Source organism: Triticum aestivum, chromosome 7A, assembly GCF_018294505.1.
Source record: "Triticum aestivum cultivar Chinese Spring chromosome 7A, IWGSC CS RefSeq v2.1, whole genome shotgun sequence".
Classification (NCBI taxonomy): domain Eukaryota; kingdom Viridiplantae; phylum Streptophyta; class Magnoliopsida; order Poales; family Poaceae; genus Triticum; species Triticum aestivum.
In genome coordinates this window covers 656,818,599-656,831,016 of record NC_057812.1, presented here as the reverse complement: position 1 = coordinate 656,831,016, position 12,418 = coordinate 656,818,599, and the positions used below count along the sequence as shown (strand labels likewise).

Genomic DNA, 12,418 nt, shown 5'->3' with positions numbered 1-12,418 from the left:
ACTACCTCCGAGATCCTCCCGCGCCCCCGTCCAGCCGCCCTCCGGATCCGCCCCGCCCTCGCGCATGGCGCACCCGGCCGCGGACCGCCGCCTCCGCTCACCGCAGCGCTGCGACCACGAGCACCACGGCCGCTTCCTCCGCCCCGGCGCGCTCGCCAGGCTCCGCGACTCCAAGATCGTCGCCCGCTCCCTCCGCTCCGCCGCCTCCGCGCGCCTCCTCCCGCCCTCCTCGCCCTCTCCCCCGTCGCCCGCGCCGGCCGCGGGCGCCGTGCCGCACTTCTTCTTCGGGGGCGCGCGGGGCGGCATGCGGTACCCGCTCCGGAAGAAGCTCGCCGCCGCCCGCGGCGTCGTGTTCCTGCCCCCGCCGCCCGTGTCGCCGGGCGCCCTGGAGGCCTTCCTCGGCGCCTTCGCCGCCGCGCCGCCCGAGCTCCTCGCCGCGCACTGATAGGCCGGCCGGTCGACTCCTGTGCCGCTGGCCACTGCTGCTGCGGGATGCTTTCGCGGCGGCGCAGTTGGAGCTGGATGCTGCCGCCCACTGAAGACCAACTGCTGTGCCGCTCGGCTTCGGTAGATCTGTGTAGATGCTTCTTTCTTTTCCTTTTAGGAGCTGCAACTTTTTTCAAGATGTAGGAAGTGCAACCTTGGGAGTACTAGTAGAAAATATCTGTGTAATCTTTTATGTAAAAAAACAAAGAAATCTGTGGTCTTGATCTCTGAATAATCTTGTGTAATGCTTGGATCCTCATCTCTGATTGCTCTACCAAAATTGCTCCATCAAGCATGTGTACCAATGTACACATAATTAAACATCGCAAGCACAAAGCTCTACAAAACTGCTTCAGTTTTCATTTAGTTGGATACATCGATGCTGCCACCGTGCTCCTGATATGATGCAGCTGTTCATTTGTTACACTTCACAAAATTCCTTCCCTTGTTTTTCTTTCTGTGGAATTTCTTCCCTTGTGTTTAGACAACCACTGATACATACAACACCCCAAAACAACACAAGGACCATCATCGCTAGCCCTTGCTTAGGTATTTACTCGCAAGCGCAATAGACTTGGCGTCGATATCATTCATCAAGTAATCCCTTTCAGCGCGGCGTCGGTGCTGCCTCTCCCTCCTGGCCCTCTTCGGCGCCAGCCTCGCGTCCCTCTCCACATACGCTAGCCTAAACCTCTCCGCGATCGGTATTTCAGGCGGAGCGTTTGGGTGAGGTGGAGCAGCAGCAGCTCTTCGAGGGGCAGCAGAAACCGCCCATGTTTTTGGATCAATATCTTCCACCACGGAATGGTCTAGTGGTATGCTTGCCAATGCTTCACTTGGGGTCTTGGATCCACCGAGGTCAAGAAGTGATGGCTTCGGGTTGACGATAACACGAGGACATTCTAAGGCGAGAATTTCCTTCGAGTTATCATCTATCTTGGGCTATAACAAGACACACAAAAGATGAAACATAAGGGGTACATTAATTGATTGTGAAATGCAAATATCATCATTCAGAGACGAGAGAACTTGCATGCTTACCCAAACTAGCCATCTTAAAGACTGTGCGCCACTGCCAAAATCTACTGCTTCAAGCTCCTCCCATGAGTCCTCTTCAAGGGTATTCAGTTTGGGTTTCAGGAGATTGACACACCCACGGGCAGTGAATTCGCTTCTTGGACAGCCTCTGCAATAATGGGATTTAAGCCTTTTTCATATCCTGCTACGCGGAATATTATGCAGTCAAATTGAAAGCTACAATAACCGTTAGCAGGGAGAGAGAGAGAGAGAGAGAGAGAGAGAGAGAGAGAGAGAGAGAGCAAATAACAACTACCTACCAAGGTTTGAACTAGTTACGCATGTAGGACAATCTATTTTTCAATTCCAAACTGCATACATTTCATTTTAGCAACTTAATGTTTACAGAGAACACACACGGTGCATGACAACGTAATTACATATTGACAATTGACATCAAATCCAATGAATCATTTTTCTCTTTTGCTAATTGTCAGTTACACATGAAGAACAAGCTAATTTTAAGTTCCAAATTGCATACGTTTGATTTCAGCAACTCCAACACTCGAAATTTAAAGCCCTGCATTTGCAAGTTTCATGGGACTGAATTCAACCATGTTACAGCCTTACAGGTAGGAATTGACCAGTGCACTGCACCCACATACTTGACTTATCCAGAAAGAATAGATGCAAAAACATGGCAATCACAGGCAACCAGATGATATAAGTTACCCTCAAGCCTAAGGACCAGAGAAGTAAAACATCGCTATAATAAATAAACTATAAAGTAACCCAAAGCTTGCAGATGCATTTAATTGGGGGTCATACCCGCATCTTAATATCTCCAGGGATGGGCAGTGGCATATAATTTCTGAAACGGCAGCAGCACTTATTTTTTCACATCGACTGCAAAGGAAGATATGTCATAAATATAATGCAACCATGAACTAGACTGTCTGTTTAGCTTTCACAAAATAATAGCTGACATAGAGCACCGAAGCTTACCTAATATCAACTGCCCATAAGTTACTACAAGTATGTGCCACAGTAGCCAGGCCAACATCAGTAACCTCAGACCCAGATATATCTAGGATCTTCCAGGAGCTATCAACAAGAGAAACCAGAACATCATCATTCAGTAATCTTCTCCTCCTTGCGACAGACATAATTGCCAACTGTATCATAGAATTAACTCACTTATTACTGTTACATCTTACATGTATAGGTATGAGCAGATAACTAGATAATAGCAGTGTGTTGAGGATATGCAGTAAATACACCATCAATATTTCACTAATACCGAAACTGGCACTTGAACTGAACATCAGACAGAACATATTGGATTTGCTATTAGCTACTATTCTATAAGCAAGACATCAAATAGTAATAATAATCTCATGTCAAACAATCTTTCCCTAACTGTTGGCCAATACTCGAATCTTGCTGCGTTCGCTTCTAAAGTTCCTAATTTCAAGGTCTATGTCTTCTGTGCTATTTACCTCATCAAGATTCACGATTCCACATCATGGAAAGAAAGCAAAATATAGATTTAAGTGTTGCTTGAATACATTTCCATGTCTGAAGTATTACAAATAAAGCAGAAAGAGACTGTACTATGTAGCAGAAGAAATCGGCATTTCAACCCACCGTCTAAAAGGAATAACAGGGGGGAGAGTGTAACCTAATAGTACTGGCAGGCACAAGGTTCTTGTGGTTGACATCATGGGTTCAAGCCCCCATTCTGATGATCTCCTTCAAGAATACATACATTGTTCCTCCTACTTTCCATAGTTTTTGTTTGATTATAAGTCTAATACTACCTAGACGAACAGAACATTTCCCCCAATGGCTTACTTTCTAAATTTACTGGGTTTCAACTAATAGTAAAATGAACTAGCTAATTAAGTAATTACAAATCTGAGTACAGAGTGCATTCGGCATTAAGGCAAGAACGCTGACCACAGATCCAAATAGGTACCTTTATGTGTGGTGGGAAGAAGGCAGTAAATTCAGAAATATCATTGATAATATCTTCAAGATGCTGACCGAGGACGCCAATGCACAAACTAACCAATTTCCTAGGCCTGGCCTTCTTCATGGTTGAATCTGAATTAGTTCAAATTCAAAATTTATCACTTTGCAGATAATAAATCAAATTCACAGTACAACCTAAAATAACAAGAAACAGAACTCAGTTGTTCCAATCCATATGCGACTGGATTAAGGTCAACGTCAATGAATTAACTCAATCCCTGAAGCAACTAGTTGGAACTTGCAAGCGCATGTACTCTACTACCCTAGCAACAGGGGAATCCCGCAGTTCTTGTTGGTTGCTGCAAGATGAAACTTATTAAGCGTTCCGCCTAGCCACTAATGGAACAATCGAACTGAATCTTCAACCACATCCATTGCACCTTCCCTTGAGAACAATGCCCTCGTCTGTTTTACCATCTCAGAAAGTTGACGATCTATTTTCCTATCCCAGGCTGAGCAATTAACACAAACATCCCATGTTCACAGCTAGAAAGCAGAAACATCCCATCTCTACAAAAAAGATAGCGCAGTTTTAAAAAAGAAGATAGCACGGACTCTGATTATGCAGACCCTAAGCGCGCTTTTTATTATAAACCAATGAATGATATGCAACCATGACTGACAGCACATAGAACACATGATTTAAGGAAACCATGGATTACAGGGAAGAGGAACAGGGAGCTCACAGAAGCTGGCCGCTGGCGGCGTGCTCGCGGGCTTCCGGCGCGGCGTGACCTGGACGCCGCTGAACGACGCCGCGAGCTCCGCGACCACTGACTTCCCCTTCTCCATCGCCTGTCAAACCCTTGGTACCCGGGGAGGGCTAGGGCGAGGGTAGCCGGGGCGGAGGCGGTGCGGGGTGGGGTGGGCGCTCGCGCGGCTCTGCGGCCGTCGGGGGAGGAGCACGGGGGAGCCGACGGGGAGAGGCGGCGGGGCGGCGCGAGAGGAAGCCGGCGGGGGCGGGGGCGGGGCGGGGAATCGGGAGCTAGGGAGGCGGCTCTCCCAGGGGCCAGGGATGAGACCGAGACCAGAAAGAAAACGGTTCGGCCTCCTCCTCCTTCCTCCCTTCCTCGAGCCCCGACCCCTTCTCTTCTCCCCCCTCCGCCGCGGCCGCCCCCGGTCCCCGCCCGCCTCCGAGATCCGGCCTCCTCCGTCCTCGGTGACATCCAGCTCTGCCCGAGATCCGACGCCAGTTCGTCCACAGGCTGATCCACCGCCGCGTCACGACAACGGGCCCCGCGGCAAACGAGCAATGGACCGAGTCGGCAGCGGCGAGAAGCACCTCGAGGACTGCACCGTCGCCAAGTTAGTCACTCGGCTCTCCCTCCCCTGCGTCCAACCTTGTGATTCTCGCTGCCGCTTCGGTCGCGGTCGATGTAGTAGTGCTTATCTAGGTCTGGGCTTCGCGGGCGCCCGCTAGGTGTTCGTTGAAATGCTCGAACGCCAGGAATTCCCCACTCGTTTCTGTTTTTCTGTTTGATTGAGGGGCAGAGACGTCAGAATGGCACAGACCTATGTCGTTGCCTGTTGATATGGTATTTCTTGATCCATGCTATGAGGCCACAAAGTACTGTAAAATCAGAAATGGTGTCACATTCACGAAACCTGAGCTTATGGACATGGTATGATGTAACTTTTCCCCCATAGTAACTCATAGATGTGAATGTGATTTGGGCATTAAGCACACTAGGCCTTCAGTTGCTCTACTGTCATGTTCCTCAACCATCACCCTTTTTTTTGGTACAATCCTGTGAGATGTGCAGGCCATATTAGAATAATGAATTGTGTAAACAGTGTGCAGTTGAAAGTCCCTTGAACATGGGCTGTGGATTTGTAGACTTTTGCTTGGAATATGTGAGATGATGAACTTACCGTATAGTAAAGTTAGCACCAATAAATGGCATGTTTAGATTCGTACACTTTGCAGATGTATGTCTAGAAAAGGATAGGCTATAACCGCTAAGGGTTTGTTGAAATCCTTGAACGCCAGGAATTCCCCACTCTTTTACGTTTTTCCTTTGATCCTTTGATAGGCAGAGACGGAATGGCACAAACCCACTTCACACCTTTTGCCGAGTGGCGGGGATTTAGCAGTTGCATTATGTCTAGTTCCCTGCTGCTGGGATAGTATTTCTTGATACATGCTATAAGGTCCCAAAATATGTACAATTAAAAATGGTATCGGATTCATGAAACATGAACTTATGGACATGGCATGTTGTAACTTTTTTCCCATAGTAACTCATACTCCGGTTACTATGAGTTTTGGGCATTAAGCAAACCATGCCTCCGGTTACTCTAGTGTCATATTTCTTAACCATAGCTGAAATTTCCTGTTACATTCTTTCTGCGAGATGTGCACCGGCATATGGTCATATGCTATTGGGGTGTGCACGGCCATGTTAGAATAATGAATTGTGTAAACAGGGCGCAGTTAAAAGTCCAGTGAACATGCGCTGTAGATTTGTACACTTTGCTTCGAATATGTGAGATGACAAAGTTACCGTGTACTAAAGTTAGCACCAATAAATGATATGTGTAGAATTGTAAACTTTGCAGATATATATGTCTAGAAAAAGAGCAGTTCTTTAGGCAGCACTTTGCTTGGAACATGTTATGCTGATACAGTTCCGCACGTGCATGCAGTGCCCTCGGAACTTGGGTCTTCTCTGTTGCTGGTGCTCTCCTTGCCATTCCTGTGGGCATAAAGAGGAAGTCCTTCGCTCCGCTGGTGTTCTTCGGCACTACTGGAACTATGCTTGACATCATCATGGGCATTAGCCAGTGTGAGAGGGAGCATGCTGAGCGGCAGATGAAGCTTTTAGAAGCGCAAAACCTTGCAATGAATGCTTCAGTAGATGGTGAAAGCTTGACTGATAAGTGAAATGTGTCCTGGTGTGAGTTTTTTTTGTTCACAACTCCTGAGTTTAAATGTCATGATCCTTTGGAAACATTGTTGTTCTTCCTATTTCCAAATAATGTGTACTGAAGCAATGATCAGTGTGAGTCAGTGTTAGTCAAGATGACAATGGCCATGTGAGTCCCTAATGTGTTCTTGGGGTCGATGGCATGTGATTATGTTGGACTAACGATTTAATTGAGAATATTATGCAAATATTTAGTCCAATGGGTCAGGGCCCATCATCGCTTGTTAGTCCAATTTTCTTTCTTTTTTGTCCTTTCCAGGTTTTAAGGGTGTGTTTTATCTGGTTTTTCTTCTAGGGTTTTCTTTTTATTTTCAGTTTTCTTTCAGGTTTTTTCTTTGTCTTTCGGTTCTTCCAAGTTTTTTCTTTCTTTCTTTTTTCTTTTCATCTATACAACATTTTTCGCTCATGAACACTTCTTAAAAATACACAATGAATAATTTGAAATTCATGATGAACATTTTTTTAATACACAATGAATATTTTATTTTCATCTATAATATTTTCCGCGCGCAAACATTTTTCAGTATTTAAACTTGCTTCAAGATTATTTTTAAGAATCCCTAAATTTTTTTAAGAATATATTCCCGAAATGTTTTAAGTTTTTTCTATCTATGAAAATAAAATTATGAATATTGTGTCCGTAAAAAAAATATGAATATTGTGGTGTTCGGGCCGTGCCAGAATCCAGCCCACGTGGGGACAGCTAACCCGCACCGACCCAAGCCCAGGCCGCTCAAAAACACAACGAATGTGACAAATTTTCTCTCAAAAGAAAAAATCAAGCTCCCGTCGAAAAGAAGAAAGGAAAAAACACAGCTCTCACACCCCGCCTCGGCCGCGTCTAAAACCCTAGCCCCCGCCGCCGGCGAGCGACGAGATGATGGACCAGCGGTGGCGCCCGACGGTGAACGAGCGGGAGTTCATCGAGCAGGCCCTCCAGTCGGACCTCCGCGTCGACGGCCGCCGCCCCTTCGACTTCCGCCCCTTCGACTTCCGCAAGCTCACAATCTCCTTCGGCAGGTACCTCGACTCGATCCCCTCCTCCCCCTCCCCCTTCTCCTTCCGCGGCCGACTGTTTGAGCTCAGGTGGCTTCTCGGCTCGCGCGCGCATCAATGTGTGGCTGAGGTCGCCGTTGGAATCTGCAGGGAGGACGGCTCCGCGGAGGTGCTGCTCGGCGAGACGTGCGTGATGGGCTATGTGACCGCCCAATTGGTCCCGCCGTACAAGGACAGGCCGAACGAGGGCACGCTCGCCATATTCACCGAGTTCTCGCCCATGGCTGATCCCGCCTTTGAGCCGGGGCGGCCCGGGGAAGCGGCGATTGAGCTGGGTCGTGTCATCGATCGTGGCCTAAGGTGGTCTCCGGATGGTTGTTTGGTAGTAGTATTTCTTTTTGTCAGAGAGTTGAAGTGTGGAGTTTAATTCGGATTCACTTCTGGTCGGTGCGTTGTTGCAGGGAGAGCAGAGCCGTGGATATGGAATCCTTGTGTGTTGTTGCGGGGAAGCATGTCTGGGCGGTGCGCGTTGACCTTCACATTCTGGACAATGGGGGGTATGGGTTGTATATTGCCTACTGATGTAATGTAATTAATGAGTGAATGCTTCTGGGTAGAGTGCTAACCGCGTGGAATGATATGGATGTATCTCTCAGGAATCTCATCGATGCAGCTAACATCGCTGCATTGGCAGCTTTGTCTACATTCCGGAGGCCTGAATGCACGGTTGGTGGGGATGATGGTCAGCAAGTCACAGTACATGACCCTGAGGTACCTATATAAGGTTATTGTATATGCTCCAATTTGTCGTGTCGCTATAACGAGAAGTAGCAAATTTGTATGACTTACAGAGCTTCCTGTTATACATTATCACAAACACAACCCTGTTATTAACTATCACATGCTGGTCCTGTCGTTTACACTGCCATGAAATTTGTCTTATGTATTTATCTTTAATGTATTTTACAGGTCATGGATCCACTTCCCCTAACAATTCATCATCTCCCCATAGCTGTAACCTTTGCATATTTTGGTGACGGTAATATCATGGTATATTTCAAAACATGAAGGGCGTGTTGTTACCAATCATCTTGTTGCTCTCATCTTCTCATGACAGTCTTTGGCTGATCTTTTGTGTGTAGGTTATCGATCCAACATACAAGGAAGAAGCTGTTATGGGAGGAAGGATGACAGCTACGGTTAACTCGAATGGTGATGTCTGTGCCATTCAGAAAGCTGGTGGAGAGGGTGTCATGTCAAGTGTTATCATGCAGTGTTTAAGGATTGCTTCGGTTAAAGCTGCTGATATCACAAGCAAAATAAAGACCAAGGTGAGGCAAGCTGCATCACTATATGGCATTATAATTTGGATATCTGCTTTAATGTTCTATGAAATATGAAACTATAGCAGGGGTTGCCAATTGGGAATGTGGTTCATGAACTCTATGTGTGGTTAACCACTCTGACATGTAAAGTGTTTAAGCCACCCACAAAGTTCCATACTGAAACCCCTATGTAACATAAAAAGGGAAACAAAACAATGATAGAAAGTTGACATTGTGCTGGTCAGGCACATGGACACTAGAAAGCACCGATATGGTAGCATCAGTCATGTCCCCGTGCAGTACATACGTAATGCAGGGATACGCCGGCATACGTGTATCCCCAAGTATCCTTTTTGAGGGTTATAAAAAGTCCTAGGCGTTAATTGTGTCTTTTGCCACCTTTCTGACCAAAGCGCACATTAACCGCATTAAGCGCTAGGCGTTTTGCTAGCGCCTATGCCTTTTTCCGATTTAAAAGAAATAAAATAAATAGCGATAGGCTGGGACACTGGGCAGATACGGCTGTGATATGGGCAGGAGGGAGATGGGAACGGTGGCCGCTGGTGACGAAGAAGATCCAGGCGGGGATGAAGTTGTGAAGGCGGCTGCCAACAAAGAAGAAGCTCTGGGCAGGGAGAAAGATGGGGACTGGGCCACCAGCGAAGAAGATTCAAGCGGAGAGGAAGATGGGGACAGAAGCGACCGACGAGCAAGAAGGTACATGCGGCGGTGCAGTCGTTTTCTCCTGCTCTGCAGCGCTCGGGCAGCTGGAGCAAGGGGAGGCAGATTGAGAATGGGAAAGGATGGAGGAGCTGACTTAGTCTAGAGTTTCTGAAATTGGGCTGTATTACGTATGCACTGCTCAAAGTCCTTCATTAGTGAAATTGTCACAACGTATCTTTAGTACTCAACTTAAAAAATCTCTTGAAAAATTATCATTTAATCTTTGTTATACAATCAAGCTAAATATTTATATACTTGGACGTATCCCAGTGTCTGTATATCCGATTATCTGTATCTGTGCCTCTTAGCGTGGCCGTGGCATCTCTGCCACGGCCCTGGTTAACACACCCATCTGCTACCAAATTTACCCTATTTTGGCTTCTTGCTGGTTCATCTCAAAGTAGCAAATCAAACCCCTGGATCAATCCATCGGCATGTGTGTTCAACGGCTCTTTGAATGAGCCTGGTGCATAGAAATCATGTGTTTCTGAACTTTGTTCTGTTTTCATGATCAGATATGCATGTCATTCTAAGGATCAAAACCCATGCTATTCTTTTGTGTTCAGGTCGATAAGTACACTACTGATAAGGCATTGCAGAAAGTAAAGCGTACTCCAGCAATAGTTGCTAAAGAAGTTAACGTTCCTGATGTCGCTATGAAGGAGAGCATGCATAGTGCAATGGAAAACCAAACCTCGAAGGCACCCAATGATGATCAGCAGATAAGTGAAGGTGATGACAATCATCAAAATACAAAAATGATTTCAACCTTGACTGCAGACCGAATTGTTAAACACAAACAAACATCCACGTTCGTTGGTGGCCCATCAAATTCGTAGCTACTGGAGTGCTGCACTTCTCTAAATCCGAGCATTGAATAGTCGCTTGATATAAGTTTTGCCAACCACCCTGATTTCTGCAATGTAGGGATCCATACTCCAAAGGAGTTTCATTAAGCTCCCTCAGAATCTCTCGGTTGCCTGGTACCATGAATTGTGTTTGCCTGTTATATTTTCATTTTTTGTCTAGTTGCATTTTCTGAGTGCTTACTACCTATAATGAATTTCCCGAACATCGGGTTCAAGCTTCAGTTTTCAATTCTAGTCCTCACTAGCCATGAAATATGATAATAGTAAAAGTGCTGAAACATGTGTTCCATATGTTAAGCATGCTTCGGCTGAGTTAACTAATTCTGGAAAAAATATCTCTTAACTGGACAAGAACGATTCTTTGTTATGACATGCATACACATGTTTCTGAATTCTGGAAATTCTCCTTGCAATATGCAGATTCACCAGCTGTAGCAAATGACAAAAAGCATGAGGATGTCGAGCCAGTGTTGATTGAATCTAATCCAGAGGTGAAAAGTGTGTCAAATTCTGGAAGTGCTGGAGAGTCAGATGAGGTCAAGGAAAGCAGATCACCGGAGAGTCTAGTAGATGCTGTCAAACCAAAACATAAAAGGAAGAAGAAACAACATGGCAAGAGTTAGATTGACTGTAGCCTTAAAGTCTTAACTGCATGATGGTTGCAGACACAGTTAGTTAGCTTTCTTATTCTCTTGATGTGCACATGCTACAGTGGTACATTATTAAATTTTAAGCAACGAGTAATAGTGCTATCCTTTGCTATGCCATCATTCCTATAGTTTCTGATTGCGCCTCCTCGTGCTGTCTTCTCTTCGTCATCTTTTTCTTGTCCTGCGTTTCTTGCTTGGCTTTTTTGCCCTGTATTTTTGGTCAACTGAGTTTTGGATCCACAAATATTCAGTGGTCAGACAAAAAACTAGATTCCATGCATAACCCGATTGCTTTTTTTTTTTTACATATTTGAATGGATATTTGAAAAGGTTTTAACATTTTGGGTCCCAAAATTGCATAACCGTATTGTAGAAAGTCTCAACTGTTCCAATTATTCGTTGAAAACATAGGGAAGCCAAAAAAATCCAACACTTGGATTGGAAAAATGAAAGGAAAAAATTAACATTTTGTCCATGATAGTTGTTCCCATTTATTTTTAAAAAATACAATGGGACTCTGGCATTATTTCCCAATTCTTCCTCTTCGGAAGAAGACCATCAAAGATAGCATACCAAATGTTCCTGTTTAGTAGAAAATCATGATGACAGTACAAGAGCAACCATGCAAAGATGTACTCCCTCCGTTTCTAAATATAAGTCTTTCTAGAGATTTCATTAAATGGACTACATTCGGAACAAAATGAATGAATCTACACTTAAAATGCATCTATATACATCCGTATGTGGTTCATAATGGAATCTCTACAAAGACTTATATTTAGAAATGGAGGGAGTAATGATTAATTTAATACATTACAACATGCATTCTTTTCCAAATAAATTGAAAATGTGAAGTACCATGAGAACATACGATAGTTCAAAGAATAGGTAGATGACATATCTTAAAAATTGGAAGATAGAACCATACGATAGCATATACTCCCTCGGTTCTTAATAAATACAAGGTGTATTGATTTTTTTAAGTCAAACGTTGTCCACATTTGACCAACTTTACAGCAAAATATATAAGTATTTGCAATACTAATATATAAAATATATTTCATGGTGAATCTAGTGATAATGATTCGGTATTCTAGATATCGATATTTTTGTCTATAAACTTGGTCAAATTTAGAGAAGTTTGACTTTTTGGAAAAAAACAATACACCTTATGTTTAGAAACGGAGGGAGTAGGTAATATAAATAGGTCCTTTCCATGAGAATTGTCTAGGTGCTACTCTCCCGAAAGAACACATGGTAAATCTTATCTAGGATCCTCCAGATCGCTTCACCCTTTGACTCGCTTTCCGAGAATACATTTTCAAATAATACAACTAATGCTTTTCCCCCAGTGCTTTCCACCGAAGCAGTGGAGATCGATGTTGATGAAG

General features: G+C 44.8%; 4 protein-coding genes across 7 annotated transcripts; 3 read left to right on the top strand and 1 right to left on the bottom strand.

The window, feature by feature from the left end:
* Positions 1 to 718, top strand: LOC123149040 (uncharacterized). Its single transcript, XM_044568572.1, has one exon. It carries the CDS (start codon positions 65 to 67, stop codon positions 443 to 445), a length of 381 nt encoding a protein of 126 aa, XP_044424507.1. The 5' UTR covers positions 1 to 64; the 3' UTR covers positions 446 to 718.
* Positions 719 to 824: 106 nt separating this feature from the next.
* LOC123149038 (uncharacterized) lies at positions 825 to 4,500 on the bottom strand. Its single transcript, XM_044568569.1, has 6 exons — positions 4,224 to 4,500; positions 3,482 to 3,609; positions 2,509 to 2,678; positions 2,332 to 2,409; positions 1,528 to 1,672; positions 825 to 1,428 (listed from the first exon to the last, which is right to left on the bottom strand). The coding sequence occupies exons 1-6, from the start codon at positions 4,327 to 4,329 to the stop codon at positions 1,021 to 1,023; spliced, it is 1,035 nt and encodes a 344-aa protein (XP_044424504.1). The 5' UTR covers positions 4,330 to 4,500; the 3' UTR covers positions 825 to 1,020.
* Positions 4,501 to 4,549: 49 nt separating this feature from the next.
* Positions 4,550 to 6,681, top strand: LOC123149039 (uncharacterized). The gene is made up of 2 exons (XM_044568570.1): positions 4,550 to 4,842; positions 6,184 to 6,681. The coding sequence occupies exons 1-2, from the start codon at positions 4,553 to 4,555 to the stop codon at positions 6,419 to 6,421; spliced, it is 528 nt and encodes a 175-aa protein (XP_044424505.1). The 5' UTR covers positions 4,550 to 4,552; the 3' UTR covers positions 6,422 to 6,681.
* Positions 6,682 to 7,228: 547 nt separating this feature from the next.
* Positions 7,229 to 11,139, top strand: LOC123149036 (exosome complex component RRP45B). Of its 4 annotated transcripts, XM_044568566.1 has the most exons (9): positions 7,229 to 7,484; positions 7,611 to 7,820; positions 7,922 to 8,017; positions 8,117 to 8,231; positions 8,430 to 8,510; positions 8,603 to 8,791; positions 10,075 to 10,240; positions 10,798 to 10,805; positions 10,839 to 11,139. In XM_044568566.1, the coding sequence occupies exons 1-9, from the start codon at positions 7,342 to 7,344 to the stop codon at positions 10,998 to 11,000; spliced, it is 1,170 nt and encodes a 389-aa protein (XP_044424501.1). In that variant the 5' UTR covers positions 7,229 to 7,341; the 3' UTR covers positions 11,001 to 11,139. The 4 variants fall into 4 exon arrangements, with proteins under 4 accessions (XP_044424501.1, XP_044424502.1, XP_044424500.1 ...); XM_044568567.1 differs by lacking the exon at positions 10,075 to 10,240; XM_044568565.1 differs by having other exon boundaries at positions 10,798 to 11,139.
* Positions 11,140 to 12,418: the final 1,279 nt, after the last annotated feature.

Coding starts and splice junctions, on each gene's coding strand:
- LOC123149038 (XM_044568569.1), bottom strand. CDS start 4,329: ATGGAGAAGGGGAAGTCAGTGGTCGCGGAGCTCGCGGCGTCGTTCAGC. Junction 2,679..3,481: donor TCTTCCCACCACACATAAAG/GTACCTATTTGG, acceptor TCTATGATACAG/TTGGCAATTATGTCTGTCGC. Junction 1,673..2,331: donor CTGGAGATATTAAGATGCGG/GTATGACCCCCA, acceptor CCATTATTGCAG/AGGCTGTCCAAGAAGCGAAT.
- LOC123149040 (XM_044568572.1), top strand. CDS start 65: ATGGCGCACCCGGCCGCGGACCGCCGCCTCCGCTCACCGCAGCGCTGC.
- LOC123149039 (XM_044568570.1), top strand. CDS start 4,553: ATGAGACCGAGACCAGAAAGAAAACGGTTCGGCCTCCTCCTCCTTCCT. Junction 4,843..6,183: donor GAGGACTGCACCGTCGCCAA/GTTAGTCACTCG, acceptor ACGTGCATGCAG/TGCCCTCGGAACTTGGGTCT.
- LOC123149036 (XM_044568565.1), top strand. CDS start 7,342: ATGATGGACCAGCGGTGGCGCCCGACGGTGAACGAGCGGGAGTTCATC. Junction 7,485..7,610: donor CTCACAATCTCCTTCGGCAG/GTACCTCGACTC, acceptor TGGAATCTGCAG/GGAGGACGGCTCCGCGGAGG. Junction 10,241..10,797: donor TGATCAGCAGATAAGTGAAG/GTGATGACAATC, acceptor TGCAATATGCAG/ATTCACCAGCTGTAGCAAAT.